Source organism: Pristiophorus japonicus, chromosome 6 (assembly GCF_044704955.1).
Source record: "Pristiophorus japonicus isolate sPriJap1 chromosome 6, sPriJap1.hap1, whole genome shotgun sequence".
Lineage (NCBI taxonomy): Eukaryota > Metazoa > Chordata > Chondrichthyes > Pristiophoridae > Pristiophorus > Pristiophorus japonicus.
In genome coordinates, this window is record NC_091982.1 from 259,916,656 (window position 1) to 259,939,951 (window position 23,296).

The 23,296-nt window shown below is 46.0% G+C and overlaps 1 protein-coding gene across 1 annotated transcript in view; it reads right to left on the reverse strand.

Annotated features, from left to right (window-relative positions):
- LOC139266308 (multiple epidermal growth factor-like domains protein 6) overlaps positions 1-23,296 on the reverse strand; it is a 496,732-nt gene that overhangs the window by 136,680 nt on the left and 336,756 nt on the right. Inside the window, exons 6-8 of the mRNA XM_070884129.1 lie at positions 16,037-16,159; positions 7,123-7,248; positions 2,422-2,544 (exon numbers count right to left, since the gene is read on the reverse strand). Of these exons, the coding sequence (XP_070740230.1) occupies positions 2,422-2,544; positions 7,123-7,248; positions 16,037-16,159 (372 nt within the window). The remainder of the gene's footprint in view (positions 1-2,421; positions 2,545-7,122; positions 7,249-16,036; positions 16,160-23,296) is intronic.

The window sequence follows — 23,296 nt, forward strand, 5'->3', positions numbered from 1 at the left end:
ATACCTTCAAAGTTACCCTTCTTTAAGTTCTGGACCATGGTCTCTGAATTAACTGTTTCATTCTCCATCCTAATGCAGAATTTCACCATATTATGGTCACTCTTCCCCAAGGGGCCTCGCACAATGAGATTGGTAATTAATTATCTCTCATTACACAACACCCAGTCTAAGATGGCCTTCCCCCCTCGTTGGTTCCTCGACATATTGGTCTAGAAAACCATCCCTTATGCACTCCAGGAAAATCCTCCTCCACCGTATTGCTTCCAGTTTGGTTAGCCCAATCTATGTGCATATTAAAGTCACCCATTATAACTGCTGCACCTTTATTGCATGCACCCCTAATTTCCTGTTTGATGCCCTCCCCAACATCACTACTACTGTTTGGAGGTCTGTACACAACTCCCACTATCGTTTTTTGCCCTTTGGTGTTCTGCAGTTCTACCCATATAGATTTCACATCATCCAAGCTAATGTCCTTCCTAACTATTGCATTAATCTCCTCCTTCACCAGCAATGCTACCCCACCTCCTTTTCCTTTTATTCTATCCTTCCTGAATGTTGAATACCCCTGGATGTTGAGTTCCCAGCCCTGATCATCCTGGAGCCACGTCTCCGTAATCCCAATCACATCATATTTGTTAACATCTATTTGCACAGTTAATTCATCCACTTTATTACGGATACTCCTTGCATTAAGACACAAAGCCTTCAGGCTTGTTTTTTTTAACACCCTTTGTCCTTTTAGAATTTTGCTGTACAGTGGCCCTTTTTGTTCTTTGCCTTGGGTTTCTCTGCCCTCCACTTTTCCTCATCTCCTTTCTGTCTTTTGCTTTTGTCTCCTTTTTGTTTCCCTCTGTCTCCCTGCATTGGTTCCCATCCCCCTGCCATATTAGTTTAACTCCTCCCCAACAGCACTAGCAAACACTCCCTCGAGGACATTGGTTCCGATCCTGCCCAGGTGCAGACCGTCCAGTTTGTACTAGTCCCACCTCCCCCAGAACCGGTTCCAATGCCCCAGGAATTTGAATCCCTCCCTGCTGCACCACTGCTCAAGCCACGTATTCATCTGCGCTATCCTGCGATTCCTACTCTGACTAGCACGTGGCACTGGTAGCAATCCCGAGATTACTACTTTTGAGGTCCTATTTTTTAATTTAGCTCCTAGCTCCTTAAATTAGTTACGTCGGTCCTCATCCCTTTTTTTACCTATGTCGTTGGTACCAATGTGCACCACGACAACTGGCCGTTCTCCCTCCCTTTTTAGAATTTCCTGCACCCGCTCCGAGACATCCATGACCCTTGCACCAGGGAGGCAACATACCATCCTGGAATCTCGGTTGTGGCCGCAGAAACGCCTATCTATTCCCCTTACAATTGAATCCCCTATCACTGTCGCTCTCTTTTTCCTGCCCTCCTGTGCAACAGAGCCAGCCACAGTGCCATGAACTTGGCTGCTGCTGCCCTCCCCTGATGAGTCATCCCCCCCAACAGTACCCAAAGCAGTGTATCTGTTTTGCAGGGGGATGACCACAGGGAACCCCTGCACTACCTTCCTTGCACTGCTCTTCCTGCTGGTCTTCCATTCCCTATCTGGCTGTGGAACCTTTCCCTGCAGTACGACCAACTCGCTACACGTGCTACTCACGTCATTCTCAGCATCGTGGATGCTCCAGAGTGAATCCACCCTCAGCTCCAACTCCGCAACGCGGTCCGTCAGGAGCTGGAGGCGGATACACTTCCCGCACACGTAGTCGTCAGGAACACTGGTGTCGTCCCTGAGTTCCCACATGGTACAGGAGGAGCATAACACGTGACCGAGCTGTCCTGCCATGACTTAACCCTTAGATAAGTAACAACAATGCTAAAGTTTACTCACTGTTATAGAAGAGAAAAAAGAAAAACTACTCACCAATCACCAGCCAATCACTTACCCCCTTGGCTGTGACGTCACCTTTCTGTTTCTTTCTTCTTCTTTTTTGCCTTCTCCCTGTAGCTGCACCGGCTCGCCTTTTATAGGCCTCACCAACGAACTCCTCGACGCTGGGCCCCGGACTCCCTGCTGTGCCTTTTATTGGCCTCACCAACGAACTCCTCGACGCTGGGCCCCGGACTCCCTGCTGTGCCTTTTATAGGCCTCACCAATGGACCTCCTCGACGCTGCTCCCGACTGCCGCCGACGCAGTGTCAGGATTAAAATCCTCATCACTGCAGTTGTTTAAAAGTTAATTCGGGATTATTTCAATAAAAGGGAAGCAGGTATTGGTCCCTGAACACCTCTCGATGGAAGCAAAGAGTATGACTGGGTTAAATATGTTCCTGGTGACAAGTGAGATCGAGTTAGTGGTCCCTGCAGACGATTGTTTGAATCATGCACTGTGATCTCAAGGATATTTCACAAGTAATCACCCACTGTTTCCTTACCATCACAGCTTTTCCCATTCGCCATTAGCTGATATCCAGGATTACATTCACATTGTGCAATTCCAGCTTCATTGCGGCATATGTGGCCACACCCACCGTTCCTCTCATTGCATGGATCTTTCACTGGCAGTGGTGAAAAAACAAACAAATAAATAAACTCTAAGCACTTTATTTGGTGGACTGCCGTGGCAGTTTACTGGAACATTCCTCGATATCGGACAGCCAGTGCATGGGGCCCAAATTTGGCCCTCCGGTTTTTTCGGCGCACCTCCGAGCCCCACCCCCCACCCCCCACCCCCCCCCCCCCCCCCGCCGACATTTTACATCACAAGCAGCGGCAAAAAAAATCCGTGCGATTGTGGCCGATTCTCGGGCCGTCTGTGGAGCTGGCGAGGCGCAGAAGAGAGGGAGGCGGATCTAGCTCCCGCCGCTGAAAACAGGGCTGGGACCTCTGCACATGCGCGCTAGAGTCTGCGCGCATGTGCAATAGCTCTTGGCAGGCCATTTCTGCAAACGCGCGCTGCAGGCTGTGTGGGAGGGGCTGAAGCACACCGTCCCTAGTCCTGGCCGAATGGGCTCCCTCATCGGCGGTCCGCTGCGTTCCCCAAGGTAGGACTTCTATTTTTTATTTGTTATTTATTGATTGATTTTGGTGCTTTAGGTGCAGGGTTCCTTCTACTTTATTTGTTATTTATTGATTGCTTATTACTTTTTGTGCTTTGTTTGGTGCTTGGTGGTGCTTTAAATGTAGTTACTTGCGCCGATTGCAAGTAACTACATTTCTGTGCGGACAAAAGTGGACACATACGCTGCCCTAAGTTAGTTTAGTACAACTTTTTTCTGGCCAAATTGGCATAAATGGTGTAAGTGGCTGGGAACGCCCGATTTGGGAAAAAAAAACTGACCGAACAAAAAACCTAACTAACTCACTTACACTGGCGCAAATTAAACGGCCATATTTGCAACTAAAAAGATACACCAGAAAAGTCAAGTTACACCAAAAAAAACGGTGTAACTCATGGGGAAATTTGGGCCCATAGAAAGGGCCACATCTGCACACACCAGAACATGGTCATGAATTTTACCATAAAGCTGCTGCTCCACAGTACAGGGGAGTTCGGTTTGTCTCATTTGGGGTAAAGATTGCAAATGTGCACGTTGAGTCAACATGGTGGATTTCTTTTTCCATTTGTGCTCATAGGGTGGTCAAATATCAGTCCTGTCGGCTTTCCTATTGTGGCCACCCAGTTTCGTCAAACATTTGCTTTCAGCATGTGCACAACACCAGCAAGGCTGGCATTTATTGGCCATCAATACTGATCTCGAGAAGGCCATCGGGTCTTCCCCATGGCTGCTGCAGTCCTTGTGGTGATGGCGCTCCCGCAATGGTATTAGGTGAGCAATTCAAGGAAACTGGCCCAGCGACGATGAAGGAATGGCAATATATATCTAAGTCAGGACGGCGTGAGACTTACATAGAAACAGAGACATAAAAAACATAGAAAATAGGTGCAGGAGTAGGCCATTCGGCCCTTCTAGCCTGCACCGCCATTCAATGAGTTCATGGCTGAACATGCAACTTCAGTACCCCATTCCTGCTTTCTCGCCATACACCTTGATCTCCCTAGTAGTAAGGACTTGGAGGGGAACTAGGGGGGAGTGGAAATCTGTTAATAAGATGCAACTCCGCTCTTACACCATAGTTACGCCAGAGCTATCCTGGAAATTCCAGTACATACGTTACAACATGGTGACTTACTAGACTACTTCTAAGGGTATTGAGTTAACCACATAGCATGGTACTGGAGTCATGCATTGTGCAGACTGGGTTGTGCGGAGGGTGGGCGGGTCTGGCTCTTCCCTGAATTATATTATTGAAACACTTTATTTTTTACAACAATCTGGAAGTTTTCATGGTTATTTTTATGGTGCTAGCCCACAATGAGCAGATTCATTAATTTGGTGGGATTTTAACCCTTGACTGCTGGGTTGCTAATCCAGCAGCATAATCACAAGGCTACTATACCTAGTGTAACATTTCCATTTCTTACACCAACCAGCCTGTCAGTATAAGACAGTCAGTGGGATATGTTAACCTTGAGGAGTGCGTGGGATTGGGGTGGGTGGGGATTGAAAACCGGGAAAAATGGGAGCGCATCAGGAAGCCAGCTCAAACCCGACGACTTCCGTGTTTAACTGGAGCGCATTAGGCCGCTTGCGTGCAGCTCCCGGGTGAGGTAGGTTGCCTATCAACATACGTTAATCACTCAATTGGAGCGAGATTTCAACTCACTTTCAAATTTAAACGGCTCAGCCACGGGTTTCCCGAGCTTCCCGAAACTCACCAGTGAAAGCAAGGCGAGCACACAGCAGCAATTGAGGGGGCTGAATCAATCTCATGGAAATACTGCAGTAAAGACTCAGTACTCACAACTGCATTCTTACCTACTAGTGGGCAAAGATTTGTTCACAGGACTTTTGCGGAGAGTTTACTTTCTACACTTTGTGGGTTTTCTGAATCATGTCAGGGTGGGTAGTGTTTTGGCTGCCTTAGATTGGACCTTGGATGAGGAGCAATATGACCAGCACCAGCAGCAGAACCAGCACTAGCCCACTGATTAGAGACCTGCAGTGGGGCAGCAGAGCGAGGAGCAGCAGAGAGAGGGGGCAGCTCACAGGAGGCACGGCCTGGGACACAGGGTCTACAGGCAGAGGCTGAGCTTCCTTGATATATCGGCACAACGGTGCTTCTGGATGCTCAGGTGGTGACAGACATTTGCAGCATGTTGGAAGAAGACCTGCTATCTTGGACCTGGTGGCCACGCGTTACAACTGGCTGTCAACGTCCTCAACATTTTTGCCTCCGAATCCTTCCAGGGCTCCTCCGGAGACGTATCTCCCAGTCGGCAGCCCACAAATGCAGAAGACACGTGCTTGAAGGGTTGTTTGCCAATGATATGAACTTCGCCTGTGATGACGCCAGTCGGAATCAGTGAGTGCCGTATGATGTGTGATCGAGTAAGCCTTCGCGTGTTGAACATGCGTTTCAGGTGCCTAGCCAGATTTGGAGGCGCCCTTCAGTATACACCAGCCAGGGTGTCCAGAATGGTCACCGCAGCACTGAGGTTTGGACCAGGAGGACGAACGAGGCGCAGAGCTCAGATTCTCTTTGGACAATCCCGAGGAGGAGGATGAGGAACACGAAGAACATGAGGAGCAGGAAGGTGATGCGGGCAATGTACTACCAGCTACTCACATTGCTGCCGGGATGCCAGGGATTCCCTTATTAATGCTAGGTTCACTTAGGTTGACCAGTGCACCGATGTCAGAAGCACATGCAATGGCCACTCTTTCCACCCACCCTCCTCCAAATGCCACTGACACAAAGCAGCCCTGCAACAACCAACCACCCCTTGCACATTTCCCCACTGGTCCCCATCAATCCATGTCTTCCCATTCATTATCAAACAAGTTAAAAGGTGACTTGCCATCCAGTACCAAGAATGTGCAAGACAGGAAAGTTCTGCAAAATAATAACATTTATGCAATTGAACTAAAAATAAAACTTCACAACATAATTTTTTCTCATGCACCTATATGCACTAAGAAGCTGTTCTCTTCCCTTTCCTACCGCTCCTACGCAGTACAACCCCTCTGGATTCAGCAGAGGTAGAGGCAGGCTGCTCAGATCCCTGCTCGGACTGCTGAGATGCTCTTGTCTGACATCCTCTGGGTTTTGGAGCCGATGAGGGCCCCGCCAAAGACTGCTCCCCCTGTGCAAGGGCAGACTCGGCCACCATGACACGAGGCAGCATGTGGGGTACTGACTGAGGGGGGCACACAACAGATAAGGATACAGTTTATTTCCCACTTCTGTGTCCCCTTTGGGCCTCATCACTCTCATGGGCCAGCCACACATCACTGCTACCACCCTGCTGGAGAGCACTTTGGTGCAGATCAGTTCGGCACTGTAAGGTCAAGACTAAGGTGCCTGTCATCATACTTAAGGCGGCAGATATACTGGCACCCAGAGTCTGCCGGGCTGTGCTCAAGGCTTGCATGGACTCATGTGATTGCCACATTTGATGTTCCACAGAGTTGGCCACTCAATTCGAGCAAAAAAACTTTGTTCTGCCATGCAACATTAACGCACTCATTCTTGAGGGGGACTCCGCCATTCTTTTTGCAATCATGGTCAATGTGCTTGGAAGGCCTGTCAGTACATTCTCTGTTGCTGCTCAATGATTCTTCTTTTCAGCGACAGCCCCCGGGGTATAGCATCTATGATGCACACCCATTGCGAATTAGGTTGTATCTGCCCAAACACATTTAACTTAGGAACCAGCAGAGCGAGAAGACATTCTTCTCTTCAGTCTAAGCTAGATTTATAGCTGTGACAAACTGCATTTTTTTTTTTAAACACTCACTTTGATTACTGACAAGGGTTAGGGTTAGCTAGTGCATTAGATACCAGGGGTATCATATGATCATTTGGTAAGCATGTTATTGAGAAAGGCTCTTGAAAACTTTATTTTGAAATTTCCAAAGGTTTAGAAATAGACAAAAGCTACCCTTCCCGCCCCTCACCTCCCCCACCCCCATAATTTGATGGACTGTTTGAATTCCAAACCTTCTCCGTCTCCCCACCCCCACCACATACTGCGATTCTCCATGCTTAGGACAGTAAAACTCATGGCTTACATTCACAGTGCTTCCCATCTCTACTCAGCTGGTAGTTCCGTTGACACTTGCACTGGTAGTGGTTTTCACTGATCTGCACACACTCATGCTCACAGCCACCATTGTTCGTCGAACAGGAGTTGACAGCTGACAGGTTTCAAAATAGAAAACACAAATTAAAGTTTGAATTCCTTTCCTTTTACAATCAAACTGGAGCCGACTGTCCTGTGGCCCGTAAGCACTGGGCTGATGGAAAGCAACCAACGTTCGCGCCGTCTGCAATGACCTAAACCTGCCTATATATATCCACTTTCAGGTCATTTAAATGGCCGCGACATTCTCCAGCCACAGGCCCACCCATTGGAAGAGCCTAGTGGGGAGAGGAAAATCAGCCACTGCTGCAGGTCTGTCAGGCTGCAGTGCTTGGGACCTTCTGGGTGTTGTCCACAAACTGTAGCCAGAAGGCCTGGGAATTTCCTTTGGGCACTTCTGTGTTTGCTGCCTTCTCCTCTCTGCCTGGAGAGGGGGCCCAGCACAAGAACCCAAGAGCTGCTTTCCTGACCCCTCTAACAATACGCTCTGCCAATGAATACACAGGGAAATGAGACAAGGAGGTCAGAAATGCCCCTTCACCCCCCCCCTAATTTAAATGACTGCCCATGGCCTACCCCTAATGTAGGCACAGACTCTCAGCCCTCATCCCTGTTCAGCAACATAAATGGGGCAGAGACCCAGCATTACAGATGAACACCCTTTCTTCCTGTGCATTCACTCCTCAAATAGGTGCATTTGGGAGCGCAGGAGTTATGAAAATCAGTCCTACTGACTCCAATCTCTGTGAAAAGTGAGCAACAGTTAAAAAAGCAATTAAAGCAATTAAGAATGTGGGATAATATTCCAAGAAAATCAAGATTTAGAGAGGTCAAAACACCAATATAAATGGCACCACACAGATGGTCAGCGCAGAAACAGTGCCTGTAACTGTCTCTGTAATTAATGTTCGCATTTCAAGGCAGACAACAGCGATCCTACTAATCACAGCATCTCTTAACCTCTAGGTTTATCTGAATGTTAACTCATCTTCCCGAAGACTTGAACATCCACTCAAAGTGGTCACGCTAAGGTGCGGTTAAGCAGAAACAGCATCAAATAACAACAGTTTAACTTTAATGCCAGTCTTCTCTTTAATAAGTCTGTGACCTTTTAGCTTCAAAGTGCTGCTTGTTTAATGAAGTGGAAAAATCCAGGATTTTTTTTCCCCCTGAGGTAAAGTTCTTTACTCGTCCCACTCCCCAATTCCCTTCAAAAGAAAGACTTTGGTGTCTGCTTTGCAGCAATCGTATCTTCAGCCTACTGTGTAAAAGAATGGGATGCCATCACTGCATTTTGCACCTGCCACTCAAATTAACACCTATCCATCAAGATCTGCGATAGGGATCAAAGCATTAGGGATTTAGCAAGAACAACACAAAGGGTCTAAAAGGCACGAAAAACCAACCAGGACTGCTCAGTTATGGCTTTCGCCCTTAAGAACATAAGAATATAAGAAATAGGAGCAGGAGGAGTAGGCCATTTGGCCCTTCAAGCCTGCTCCACCATTTAATACGATCATGGCTGATCTGATCTTGGGCTCAGCTCCACTTCCCTGCCTGCTCTCCATAATCCTTCACTCCCTTATCGTTCAAAACTCTGTCGATCTCCACCTTAAATATATTCAATGACCCAGTCTCCACAGCTCTCTGGGGCAGAGAATTCCACAGATTTACAATCCTCCGAGAGAAGAAATTCCTCCTCATCTCAGTTCTAAATGGCGACCCTTTATTCTTAAACAATGCCCCCTAGTTCTAGATTCCCTCACGAACGGAAACATCCTCTCTGCATCTTATATGGAAGTATCTTACATGCTTCAATAAGATCACCTCTCATTCTTCTAAACTCCAATGAGTATAGGCCCAACCTGCTCAACCTTTCTTCATAAGTCAACCCCTTTATCTGAGGAATCAACCAAGTGAACCTTCTCTGAACTGCCTCCAATGCAAGTATATCCTTCCTTAAATAGGATAGAAAGTCATTGCAGTTCCTGATGGCAGGCAATAATGGTTCACTTGTCAGTGTTCTGCCACACAGAATCATTGCGCTGACGATATGTAGTGAGAGATTAGTGTAGTTGGGAGAGGGAGAGAGAGAGGGAGAATTCATCAACAAAGTTTCAAAATTTGAAGGAACAGTGTCCCCGGAGTGAATTTACCTAGTGGATAAAGAGACTTTCTTATTTGTACATGGAGGTTAAACTAACGAAGAAGAATTGTGTTACTAAGAACATACTATAAGCGACCACAGTATTGGTAATGTGTAGCAAATGATTCTGTTGATGTCGGCAGTAACCAGAGATCTCTCAATTGTCAGTGTGTATTAAGAAATTGCTGTCTGTGGTCGTGGTGAGTGATTACTGTTCCTAATGTCATGTAATGAGGGATCACCACTTTAGCCTCGTTCCTTTCTTTCCTTCCTTGTCCCATTTTGTAGGTCTTGTCTGCACAAGTGGTTTCATCATGAAAATATTCGATCATGTGGCCTGTGGCCTCTTACAAAGGGATCTCTTTTGCACGATTCCAAATGCTCCATGTATCGGCAGTGTAGAACAAGTGAAACCATTTTCTGTTTGCTTTAATCTTTGCTTTTTGTGAGGGGATAAAATTGCTCCATTCAAATTCAGATATCATATTAAACTTACACCTAGCTGACTGACAAAGCAGCTTGGTGTTACTGCATATCAGTGCAGCGGTGCAGGATGCAGGCTCCAACTCTCACAGCTCACCATATTGTGTACTTTTAATACTTGAAATCTGTCAAGGAGAAGGAACAACAACAAAAAAGAGCAAATCACCCTAGGCCGCTCATCACATCTCTTCCCAGAAATTAAAATTTTAATTTTAAATTCTCAAATTTAAAATTCTCATCCTTGTAATATAACCACTCCATGGCCTCACCCCTCCTCCAGTCCTACAACCATCTGAGACCCCTGCTCCTCTAATTCTGGCCTCTTGTGCAACCCCGATTTCCTTCGCCTCACCATTGGTGGATGTGCCTTCAGCGATCTAGGCCGTAAACTCAGGAATTCCCTTGCTAAACCTCTTCCCCTCTATTAACATCTACATCTGTGGATCAAGTTTTTGGTCACCTGTCCTAATATGTGGCTCCGTATCACATTTCGTCTGCTAACGCTCCTGTGAAGCGCCTTGGGACATTTTATTACGTTAAAGGTGCTACATAAATATAAGTTGTTGTTTTTGTTGTGAAAGTGACAGAAGCTTGGGAACCTAATTTAGCAACTACAGAAACCCTGCCTATAGCAATTCATTGCAGGTATTAGAATTCAAACAAAAACATAAGGAAAAGATGTGTGAAAAGTGGGTGTCCCTACAATCAATTGATAATGTCTTGTGTGGTTTTAGGATTTGGTAATACAATTGAAATTTGGTTTAGGGCTGAAATCAGCATTGTAAGCTGCTTTTACATATATGCTGCACTTCGAGATTGGATAACAGTGTGGCCCATTTCCCTAGTCCATTACGTACCATCCTAATGACACAACAAATGGCACACCATAGATTAGTAAAAAATAAGGGAAACAATGGGGTCAAGTTTCGGCCTGAGTTGCTCCTATTTTTTTGGAGCAACTGGTTTAGAATGGAGTATCTTAGAAATTGCAATTCTTGGCATTTAGTTTGCTCCAGTTCCAGTCAGTTAAAACAGTTTCAGTTTGGAACAGATTTTTTTTTTCCAAAAGGGGGCGTGTTCGGCCACTTACACCTGTTTTGAAAGTTTAGGCAGTGAAAACTTACTCCAAACTAACTTAGAATGGAGTAAGTGCAGATTTTTGTACACTCAGAAAAACCTTGCCTACACTTTACAAATCAGGCATAGGTTACAAATCAGGCGTAGGGAACGAGGGGGGGAGGAGGGGGGGAAGGGAAGTAATTAAATTCTACAAGCATTCAATAGTCTTACTTATACAAATAAAGAGCCATCCTGAATAATAAATTATAATCAAAGCAAAGACAAAATACTGAATATTCCTAGCTGTGTGAAGCAGCAGCAGCCTTCGAGCTGCCGTGCTTCAGGCAGGCCTTCCATGTAGGAGACAGGGGCAGCGGCAGTGCCTGATGGCAGCCGAAGACACAGCAAGCAAGCAGCCTTCAAGCTGCGAGAGAGACTGAGGCCATTAGGCCAGGGACAGTGAGAGGCAGCCAGATAGCCAGTTTGAAACTTTAAATTTGCAGAATGGGTGCTGCATTGTCAACACCACGGATTATGCAATGGTTCGCCATCAATTCACTGCACAGGAGAGAGTTGATTAGAGCTCACCGCACCAGGAACGTCATAGCCCGCAGGCTGATGGGCAGGAGACCTTATCCACATCGGCAATATTGAGCCAGATGCTCGTACCTGGACATGAGCGAGGCTGATTGTGTCAAAAGGCTGCGTTTCCGCAGAGAAGCTGTCGCTGAGATCTGTGATATGCTGAGAGAAGATTTGCAGCCCAGAAGCAGAACACCAACTGTCTTGTCTGTTGCAGTGAAGGTAACAGCTGCACTTTCTTTCTATGCCTCGGGATCGTTTCAGGCTACAACTGGAGATGTGTGTGCCATCTCTCAACGTGCAATACATGCCTGCATTTACCAGGTCACGGCTACACTGTATGCGCGGAGGAATGACTTCATCAATTTCCCAATGACCGCACAAGCGATCCATGAGAGGGCTGTGGGCTTCTTCAGGATTGCCAGCTTCCCAAAGGTACAGGGCTGCATTGATTGTACCCACATCGCCTTGCGAGCACCTGTGGAGGATTCTGAGCAGTACCGAAATAGGAAAGGTTTCCACTCCATCAACGTACAGCTCGTGTGTGACGACAAGCAGCGCATCATGTCAGTCGATGCAAGATACCCTGGCAGCACCCATGATGCGTTTATCCTACGCGACAGCGTTCTATCTGACATGTTTGAGCAGCAGCCAGAAGGGCAGAGCTGGCTACTGGGAGACAAAGGGTACGTCCTGACCACCTGGCTCATGACGCCCCTACGCGTGACACGGACGGAAGCTGACCGTCAATACAACATGGCGCACATTGCGACGCGCAGCATCATTGAGAGGACCATTGGCATATTGAAACAGCGATTCCGATGCCTGGACCATTCTGGAGGACACTTGCTATACTCTCCTCAGATTGTCGGTCACTTCACTGTTGTGTGCTGCATGCTCCATAACTTAGCCATCATGAGGCAACAGGAGCTGATAGTCGAACCAGAAGACCCACGTGAGGGTCCAGTGCATGATGATAGTATTACGGAACAGCAGGATGTGGATGATAACGACGATCAGGAAAGCATGCAAGTGCCTGATGCCGGAGCACGAGGTCAGAGGAGGGCCGTCCATCATGCTCCTTTAACGATTGCTCGAGCCTTGCGCCAGCAGCTCATCCGTGAACGCTTCAATTACTGATGCCTGAGGGCTCTGCGACCACTGTTGCGCATGGACATGTTTATTCTTTGCAGTTGTTCCTACGTTGTGTTGTGTTAATGGAACATCAAACAGTTTTAATGAAAATTTTTTTATTGAAAAGTTTACGTCACTGTAATAAAATATTTGTTGTATCAAACTATACTTTTTAATATGACTTGAAGATCACTTAAAAATTTTAAGATCACTTATAAACCTGTAAAGTTACAAAAGTTACAAAACAATTTCAATATGAAAAATCTTACACTCTTAAGATCACTTAAACTTCAAGATCACTTTTTAGATGCAAAATTAAATAAGTTACAGAATGTGAGAGCATTTACACTATAAGATCACTTAAAAACCTTAAGATCACTTATAAGTTGTAAAGTTACAAAACTTACAAAACAATTTCAATTTGAAAAACGCTACTACAGCTACATCAAGAACAAGAACAAAAGCAGCAAAGAAAGGCTGCAACCATGTCTCATCCATATCTCAGTGAATGTTCACTTCTTCATGGGGGTGTCATTTGATTGGCCGGGCTGTGTGCCCTTATTATTGCAGCAGCTACCTCACCCAGGCCCTCCCTGATGGCCTGTGCCTTCGATTGCGCTCCCTCGGACATTCCCTCTCTAAGTTCCCGTGTCATTACTGCTATTTCTCCCGTCAGGACCATCAACTCTTCACCCACTGCATTGACGCCACCGATGAGTGATCGGGTAAGCTCATTGGTCTCCACACCCAATGCCACAACCTGAGCCGCATCTGTTGCACGCTGCATCTCAGGAGAACGTGTCTCCAATCTCCTTCTCCTCTGCCTGGGTCTGCCTTGTGGCACCACTACACTGGGAGGTGCGGGCACGGACGGTGGGATGCTCGGTGTTCCAGACGACAGCACTCGAGTGCGAGCCGTGGGTTGGGATGGTGGGTGAATGGGTGTAAACTGCTCCAGATATCACCAGCACCACTGGGACCCGCAACATCGGAATCAAAACCATGGAAGGTGGAACCAGAACCTATGCGAGTGGGAAGCGCAGGCTCGGACAGTAGTGCACTGAGTGTAAACTGCTGCATTACACCAGCATTACCACTGGGACCCGCAACATCGGAATCAAAACCATGGAAGGTGGAACCAGAACCTATGCTAGGGGTTGAAACTCTGATGCCCCTTGATGGGGCCTCATAAACATTAATTTGGAAGCTCTCCCCTGCAGACATTTCAGTCATCGCTGCCATCATCCAGTCTGGATCGTCCGCATCTGGTTGTACTGGTTCTTGTTCTGTATCTTCAGGATCCTCAGGATTGGCAGCATCATCATCATCATCATCATGTTCTGCAAAATACATCAAAACAGTCAAATGTTTCACAGCAAGGGAGGAGGCCAGATGGGTGGCATAGCAGGCCAGACAGCAGGTTGATTTGAAGGGCCACGATGCATTTTCAGGACTTACCCTCTTCCTCGAATGCGGGCCCAGCTTGTGCAGTACTGATTGCTTTTCTCCATGTACGACTCATCATAGCAGCTACCCTTTGTTCCAAGGGTGTCAGTGGATGCAGATTGGGCGTGCCTCCTCCTGTCCGAGTTGCTTCCCTTTTGTTGTGGGCCAATTTCTTCTGCAAAGAGTAAAATATAACTTTTTAACGAGTGCATCTTTCTGCAGGGTGGGACATACAGATAGTCATGTTACAATTACGATTACATTAAAAATGGAAAATATTACTTACACTAACTACTTGACCAAGGTCGTGCCATTTCTTTTTACACTGGCTTCCAGATCCCATGGTATGCACCACTGCGCAGTAATCTTCTGCAACTTGGTTCCAGTGTTTCTTCATTTCTTTAGGTAGCACTTTTATGCGACCTCTGTTGCTGGTATCTAGCTCCTGCCATCTCTGCTCAATGACGTTGACTAATATCTCCACTTCCTCATGCAAGAAATTCTTTGTTCTTGGTGGACGTTGTTCCATTGCTGTATTGAATTGACACTCTGATTTTTCAAAGCACACAGTCCTTATTTTGCATGCACCTATGCAGCACCTGTTCTGGAAGTTTAGCAGTGAAAAGCAGCACTCACTGATTTCAGCAGGTGATTTCTTCAACTCCTTCAGACACCAGAAAATCACCAAAATTCAATCCCAAGCCTTTCCATGGGTTCAACAGACAAATGAACACTTTTCAAGTCCCTTTAAAAATGGCTGAGTGCCAATGTTTATGGGCTACTGCATGTGCGTGCGCGCTCCAACGCGCATGCGCAAGGCTGCCGGCACGACGTTGTCTCATTTAAATTAGCCTCGCCCCCCACCGCTTGTAGAATCGGCGCGACTCTGTGGCTCCGCCCCAGAGCTGCTGTGTGCGCGCCGCGCCGAGCTCCCAGGGATCTGCAGGGAGCCGGAGAATCTGGAGGTATTTTTCTAACGCACTTTTAGGCGCCCGAAACTTGACCCCAATGAAACTGAAAAAAAGGCATATATTCCTAGACAACAAAGGAGAGGATGACAAAATGGAATACGAAAATGTTACGAAAGAAGTAAAAAAAAACAATTAACAAGGGAAAGATAAACTACAAAATTAAATTATCAAGAAATAAAAAAAGAAATAGTAAAGTATTCTACCGACACTTAAATAACAAAAGAAAAATCAGGATAGGGACGGGCCCACTAAGGAATACACATGATAAACTAACAGGTAATGACAGCAAAATGGTAGAAATATTAAATAATTACTTTGCCTTGGTATTTACCAGGGAGACTAACATGGTGGACATGACATTAACAGATCAAAAAAGATAAAGTCATTTGAGGTAGAAAAGACGGAGATAAATGATAAACTAATCAAACTTAGAAAGGATGAAACCCCTGGTCCAGATGGACTGCAGCCGTGCATATTAAAAAAGGTTTGGGAAGAGATAGCAGAGGTACTACGACATACACAGAAACATTCATTAAAAAAGGGAATAGTGCCAGAGGACTGGCGGACAGCGAGTGTGATTCCTATATATAAAACGGGAGAAAGAAAAAGTCCAGGTTCACACTCCCAATCAAGCATTCTCTGATAAAATATAGCACTGCTTCGATAAATGTGGGTGAAGCAGTCTTTATATCACCCAGTTCCTCACATTTTACCACATTAGCAATTTGAATATTACATATTGGATTTGTCTAAAATTCCTACACTGTCATTAAACCTCAGCTAAGGAAGTTGTAAATATCAACTTCTTACTTGCTTTTTAAGCGAAAGCAAAGCGGAAAACATTTTTTAAGCTCTTTTAACTTTCTCAAGATGTTAATTTACAGCCAAAAGTTCAGCGTATTCATTGGGCTCGGAGACTGCATGACTAGAGGGGAAAGTTTTCAAAGTAATTGTTCAGTTTAATACAGCGGGATCAGCAAGTCCCATAATACACGACACCGTACATCTGTGCATAAACTTACTGATGCATGTGCGACTATCTGCATGGACCTTATACCCGGGCGTGCATTCACAGTAAAAGGACCCTTGGGTGTTGACACAAGTTTGCTGGCAGCCTCCGTTGACTACAGTGCACTCGTCAACATCTGCACGGGAACAGAAAGAGAAATATATTCAGGCATAGACGTGACAGAGCACAATAATCTTTTTAGGAAAAAAATAACTGGTGTATTCAATGTAAACAAACCGTAAAATAAATAATTGGTAGCCCTTTCGTGGCGATAAATCAGCATGCTGCACCATGAAGTAGTAAAATGCTCCCTGCTAAATTGAGCCAGTCTGTCTCACTCAAGGAGGGAAAAATTGGAAGCTAGCTGTACTCACATTGTTCTTGGTATTGTCAGGCAGCTACCCAGAGCCCGAGCAATAATTCAGCAGCTATCCCCACTGTCAGGGAGTTATGTATTTCACAGGAGGATCAAAAGTAAAACCTCTCTTCAAGCTGTGCTGGGCACCATTTAAATCTTTATAATTCCAAAGTGCTGTAGTTGCTATTTAATGTTTCCTCACCAGGCAAAAAGCACAACGTAAAGGCTGAGGCAAGTATTGCGTGTTAGAGAGGCCATATAAAAGACAGAAGATATGGGGGCAGAAATTGAGCCCCGCCCCAAACCTACCACTTTTAAACGTTTTTCTCCGCCCCGTCCATGGGGCAGAGATACCGGAAAAACTCACCTCTTTGATTTTTTTTTTCCCGGATGGGTCGGTGTTCGGGGCGGCCGCGGGGCGGAAGTGCCCTCGCCGGGGGTCGGCAATAAAAAAATAGCATGGAGTCGCCAGCAGCACGACCTCCCCTTTAAGGGCGGATGTGCGGCCCAGCCGCAGACAGCTTCCCGCCGGGGAAAGCTGCCAGTGGCACCGGCGGTCGGTGAGGGGTCGGCGCGTGCCCGATGCGGCGGTAAAGTGGGCGGGGCGGTAACCCGTTCCCGCCGCTTCCAGTCCGGGCCCATCTGTCTGCCCCACGGTCGGTAAGGCCTCCCCGCTCCAAGCCGGCCTCTTAGAGGCAGTAATGGAGCTTGTAGAGGGGGCAATTTCAGCCCCATCATATCTTATAAGGCATGGTGAGTGCATGATATAGACATAGGTGGACACTTTAATAAACTGGACTGGGTGTATTATATGTATGTAAGAAGTGTGTTATAGTGAGGAGCACATTCCACCTGATGTGGCCTCTCTTAATGTAGGAGCTGTAAATAACGTGCATTATATCCAAGCTCAGGGTACCACACAGATTATTACAGTTTGAGACACATTGTCACGTATCTTACATTATTATATATAACTGTATCCTAACATGCTATACATGGCTGTAATAAGATATGACCTGTAACCACCAGCATACCTCACCACCAGGGGTGCACTTGCAAGAGACAGCTATATAAGGGCAGGTCTCAGGCAAGTGCAGCATTCCAGAGCTGTGAAATAAAGGTGCAGGTCCAGAGTGACCTTGACTTCACTACATGCCTCGTGTGAGTCTGTACTGAGGGGACAGGACTTTACACACATGAAAGCAGTTTACAGTGTGGGAGATGTTATAAGCGAGCATATTTTATATGTAACAGATGCCATTGGGTTCATGGGCACAACATTTTCCAGCCCCTCACTAAGAATATCAGAAAGAGTAATAGCTACTTCCGGTTGGCATTGCTCCAAAACATAGAGAGCAAAAAATGAATCAAGAGGACATGAACAACAACAACTTGTATTTATATAGCGCATTTAACTTAGTTATCCATTTCAAAGCGCTTGGCAACTGAAATATCAAATCAATGCACCTTTTACACTGTGACTCACCGAGTGGGTAAAAATTAAATTCAGTAATGACTCAAGTCGGAACAACTAAACCAAAATGACAGCTGCAAAAAGGGTCAAAGACAAAACATGAAAGAAAAATAATTCCAGCAAGAAGTGGCAGGGAGCTGAGAGCATCAAACCCTGGAAGCTGCAAACTCCAGTCTTTATTTAGATTGGGAGTGTACCAACAGAAGCTCACAAGGAAAAGCCCCAAGGAGCTGTCTACTCAGTTTATGCAAACAGAAGGGAAAAGGAAACTATCTTTGTGAAAACAAAGCCTGGAGGATCAGAAAAATATTTGGTACCTTCTGTACTTAGTAAAGCAAATAAAATGATGCAATTTTGCCTTCTCGAATGGTGGAGCTCTCAGTGAAGCCCACCCTCGGTCTGTCCATTGTTTTTACAGCCTAGCACACACCGACACTTATGCTGAACTGCTGCCTGTTATGTCTTTACTTTTCCAAAGTCTCTGAAATGAGCGTGAGCATGTTTGCTGCTGTGTGTGTCTGTTGTTGTTACTGTGTAGCTTCCTCCTCCCTAGCCAAAGACCGCCCTAAGTGGAGGAAGTGCATCCGGGAGGGCGCTGAGCACCTAGAGTCTCATTGCCGAGAGCATGCAGAAATCAAGCGCAGGCAGCGGAAAGAGCGTGCGGCAAACCAGTCCCACCCACCCCTTCCCTCAACGACTATCTGTCCCACCTGTGACAGGGACTGTGGTTCTCGTATTGGACTGTTCAGCCACCTAAGGACTCATTTTTAGAGTGGAAGTAAGTCTTCCTCGATTCCGAGGGATTGCCTATGATGATGATGAGTAGCTTCCTCCAGCCATATTTTCCCATCCTCCAGCGAAAGCACTGGCTTACGTTGGGGCAAGGTGCCATGGGTACTGTCCTCCCTCACATACTTCATTTAAGTGGTCTTTCTTCATGTGCAAATATGGATATTGGCCAAAGCAATGCAAGCCAGCCGAGTCTGATCCTGTGCTCAATTTCTACTGGGGGCCATTAGACAGCGATGTGAAGCAGGTGTCTGACTGATTTATCCTGTCATTCACTCAGGGCTCTGAGGCTTGTTGTAGTAAGCCTACCATCAGCTCAGCAATAATTCACTAATTCAGTATGGCTCCTATGGCAGCCGTGGCTCAGTTGATAGGACTCTCGCCTCTGAGTTAGAAGGTCATGAGTTCAAGTCCCTCTCCAGAGACTTAAGCACAAGATCTAGGCTGACACTGCAGTGCAGTATTGCTGGAAGTGCCGTCTTTCAGATGAGACGTTAAACCGAGGCCCTGCTGCCCTCTCAGGTGGACGTAAAAGAACCCAGGGCACTGTTTCAAAGTAGAGTAGGGGAGTTCGCCCTAGTGTTCTGGCCAATATTTATCCCTCAATCAACATCACAAGAAAAAAACTAATTATCTGGTCATTACCACATTGCTGTTTGTGGGAGCTTCATACTTTCAACAACAAAAAAAATTAGCTGTGCGCAAATTACAACAGTGACTACGCTTCAAAAGTACTTCATTGGCTGTAAAACACTTTGGGATGTCCTGAGATCGTAAAAGGTGCTATATAAATGCAAGTATTTCTTTCGCTCCATAATCAATATACAAAATGGCACCAGAGGTGTCATTAGTATACGCTCAGCTCATCATTGCAAACCCAATATTCATTCTTCAATGTATTGATGCAAGTTCGGCCATTTATGGCTAAAATTGCTTTTATTTTAATGTTTTCATCAGTGGAGACGGAGGAGTTGATTTTAAATCCTGGGCTAGACACCAGCCAAGCGATTGGCCGATCTATCTGGGATTGGCAATGGGCAGATCCTGTTGATTTTAATGGCCCAGCCTCATTAACATGCCACTGACTGTAACGTATTTGTTGCATGGTTTCTTTGCTTAAGAATTTATAGCAACACATTGCTATTAAGAACGAGTTGGTTTATTAACAAAGATTTAACAATCACACTACACATTGCCAGTTCATCCACTAGGCTCACAACTGCATAGGATGACCTAGATCACATGACTGGCTAAGCCACTCACAATGCAACAACTGTACAACTATTTTAAGCAGAACATAAAATTAAGCGCCCCCTTTTGGCGAGGGCACTGGAACCCAGAAATTTCCAAACAAACTAACGGAAACTTAAATCAAATTAAAATTTGGTTGCCAGGGGTGATGATGCACTCCAGTCCCTCCGGCGCCCACCTCTCGCGGAAGGCCGCGAGCGTACAGGTGGACACCGTGTGCTCCATCTCCAGGGACACCCTGGCTCGGGTGTAACCGCGGAAGGGAGGCAGGCAGTCAGGCTCGACCGCCCGCAACAGCTGTACAAACCTGTGAGCATACTCACAGACACAGACATCACTCTGACCAACTTCCCACGCGAAACGGCCTGAAAGTGGGTGTAAAGCGGCTGCTTGGCCGGTAAAATAGGGCGGCAGGAGGCCGCTGCTCGGGCCCACATGGAACAGTCCACAGCCCTAAAGTGCATCTTCATGAGGTGGATCCGACAGGGATCGTAGTCAGAGGAAGGTGAAAGATTCCTTGGGCGGAGGGGGCTCAAGGTTTTCTTGTGGATAGCCCATAAGGGTACATTAAAAAAAATGTCAACTGAGCTTTCTGGCCCTCTTCTCGCCCTTGGGCCACGAACCAAAAGCTTTAGCCTGGCAGGGAAGCCACCACTACTCCCCTGCTTAGGCCTCTGGTTAATATCGCATGCAGGCACTGGTGACATTGTCAGAGCCTGATCTGCATATTCAAAGAAGCACCCCGCTGGCTTTGGGCGGGTGTCTTTGCTGCCTGCAATATAAAATTACTGTCCGCCAGAATGTGGAGGGAATCCAGAGGGTAAATTCCACTGCCCTATTTTAACTATCCCTACCTGGTGTCTATGTGGGGGGGGGCGCGCAGGGCAGCGGGAAGAAGGGTTAAAATTCCACCAGAAAGATGCACGCAGTGTACACCCATTTGTAAATTGCACTGGTGCGCAATCCACCTCCAAATTTTGTGACAGTTTATTTTGTTAATAGATACAATTGCAGTAAATGTGTTAGTAATTTCTCTTTTTATACACCTTCCAGTGCAACATAGAAAAGGGACAGAGGATTCTGCAAATCATATGTCGATGTGTAATGAGAGAGGATTAATTAGCAATCCTGTTGTGTGAGGCCCCTTGGGGAAGAGTGACCATAATATGGTAGAATTCTTTATTAAGATGGAGAGTGACACAGTTAATTCAGAGACTAGGGTCCTAAAATTAAAGAAAGATAACTTTAATGGTATGAGACATGAATTGGTTGAATAGACTGGCGAATGATACTTGAAGCATTGACGGTGGATGGGCAATGGCAGACATTTAAAGATCACATGGATGAACTTCAACAATTGTACATCCCTGTCTGGAGTAAAAATAAAATGGGGAAGGTGGCTCAACCGTGGCTAACAAGGAAAATCAAGGATAGTATTAAATCCAAGGAAGAGGCATATAAATTGGCCAGAAAAAGCAGCAAACCTGAGGTCTGGGAAAAATTTAGAATTCAGCAGAGGAGGACAAAGGGTTTAATTAGGAGAAGGAAAATAGAGTATGAGAGGAAGCTTGCTGGGAACATAAAAACTGACTGCAAAAGCTTCTATAGATATGTGAAGAGAAAAAGATTAGTGAACACAAACGTAGGTCCCTTGCAGTCAGATTCAGGTGAATTTATAATGGGGAACAAAGAAATGGCAGACCAGTTGAACAAATACTTTGGTTCTGTCTTTATGAAGGAAGACACAAATAACTTTCCGGGAATACGAAGGGACCAAGAGTCTAGTGAGAAGGAGGAACTGAAGGAAATCCTTATTAGGTGGGAAATTGTGTTGGGGAAATTGATAGGATTGAAGGCCGATAAATCCCCTGGGCCTGATAGTCTGCATCCCAGAGTACTTAAGGAAGTGGCACGAGAAATAGTGGATGCATTGGTGATCATTTTCCAACAGTCCATCGGCTCTGGATCAGATCCTATGGACTGGAGGGTAGCTAATGTAACAACACTTTTTAAAAAAGGAGGGAGAGAGAAAACCAGTAACTATAGACTGGTGAGCCTGACATCATTAGTGGGGAAAATGTTGGAATCAATTATTAAGGATGAAATAGCAGCGCATTTAGAAAGCAGTGACAGGATCGATCCAAGTCAGCATGGATTTATGAAAGGGAAATCATGCTTGACAAATCTTCTGGAATTTTTTGAGGACATAACTAATAGAGTGGACAAGGGAGAACCAGTGGATGTGGTGTATTTGGACTTTCAAAAGGCTTTTGACAAGGTTCCACACAAGAGATTGGTGTGAAAAATTAAAGCATATGGTATTGGAGGTAATGTACTGATGTGGATAGAGAACTGGTTGGCAGACAGGAAGCAGAGAGTCGGGATAAATGGGTCCTTTTCAGAATGGCAGGCAGTGACTAGTGGGGTGCCGCAGGGCTCAGTGCTGGGACCCCAGCTATTTACAATATACATTAATGATTTAGGTGAAGGAATCGAGTGTAACATCTCCAAGTTTGCAGATGACACTAAACTGGGTGGCGGTGTGAGCTGTGAGGAGGATGCTAAGAGGCTGCAGGGTGACTTGAACAGGTTAGGTGAGTGGGCAAATGCATGGCAGATGCAGTATAATGTGGATAAATGTGAGGTTATATAATGTGGATAAATGTGAGGTTATCCATTTTGGTGGCAAAAACGCAAAGGCAGAATAGTATCTGAATGGCGGCAGATTAGGAAAATGGGAGGTGCAATGAGACCTGGGTGTCATGGTACATCAGTCATTGAAAGTTGGCATACAGGTACAGCAGGCGGTGAAGAAGGCAAATGATATGTTGGCCTTCATAGCTAGGGGATTTGAGTATAGGAGCAGGGAGATCTTACTGCAGTTGTACAGGGCCTTGGTGAGGCCTCACCTGGAATATTGTGTACAGTTTTGGTCTCCTAATCTGAGGTAGGATGTTCTTGCAATTGAGGGAGTGCAGCGAATGTTCACCAGACTGATTCCCGGGATGGCAGGACTGACATATGAGGAGAGACTGGATCGACTGGGCCTGTATTCACTGGAGTTTAGAAGGATGAGAGGGGATCTCATAGAAACATATAAAATTCTGACGGGACTGGACAGGTTAGATGCAGGAAGAATGTTCCCAATGTTGGGGAAGTCAAGAACCAGGAGACATAGTCTAAGGATAAGGGGTAAGCCATTTAGGACCGAGATGAGGAGAAACTTCTTCACTCAGAGAGTTGTTAACCTGTGGAATTCACTACCGCAGAGAGTTGTTGATGCCAGTTCATTGGATATATTCAAGAGGGAGTTAGATATGGCCCTTACAGCTAAAGGGATCAAGAGGTATGGAGAGAAAGCAGGAAAGGGGTACTGAGGTGAATGTTCAGTCATGATCTTT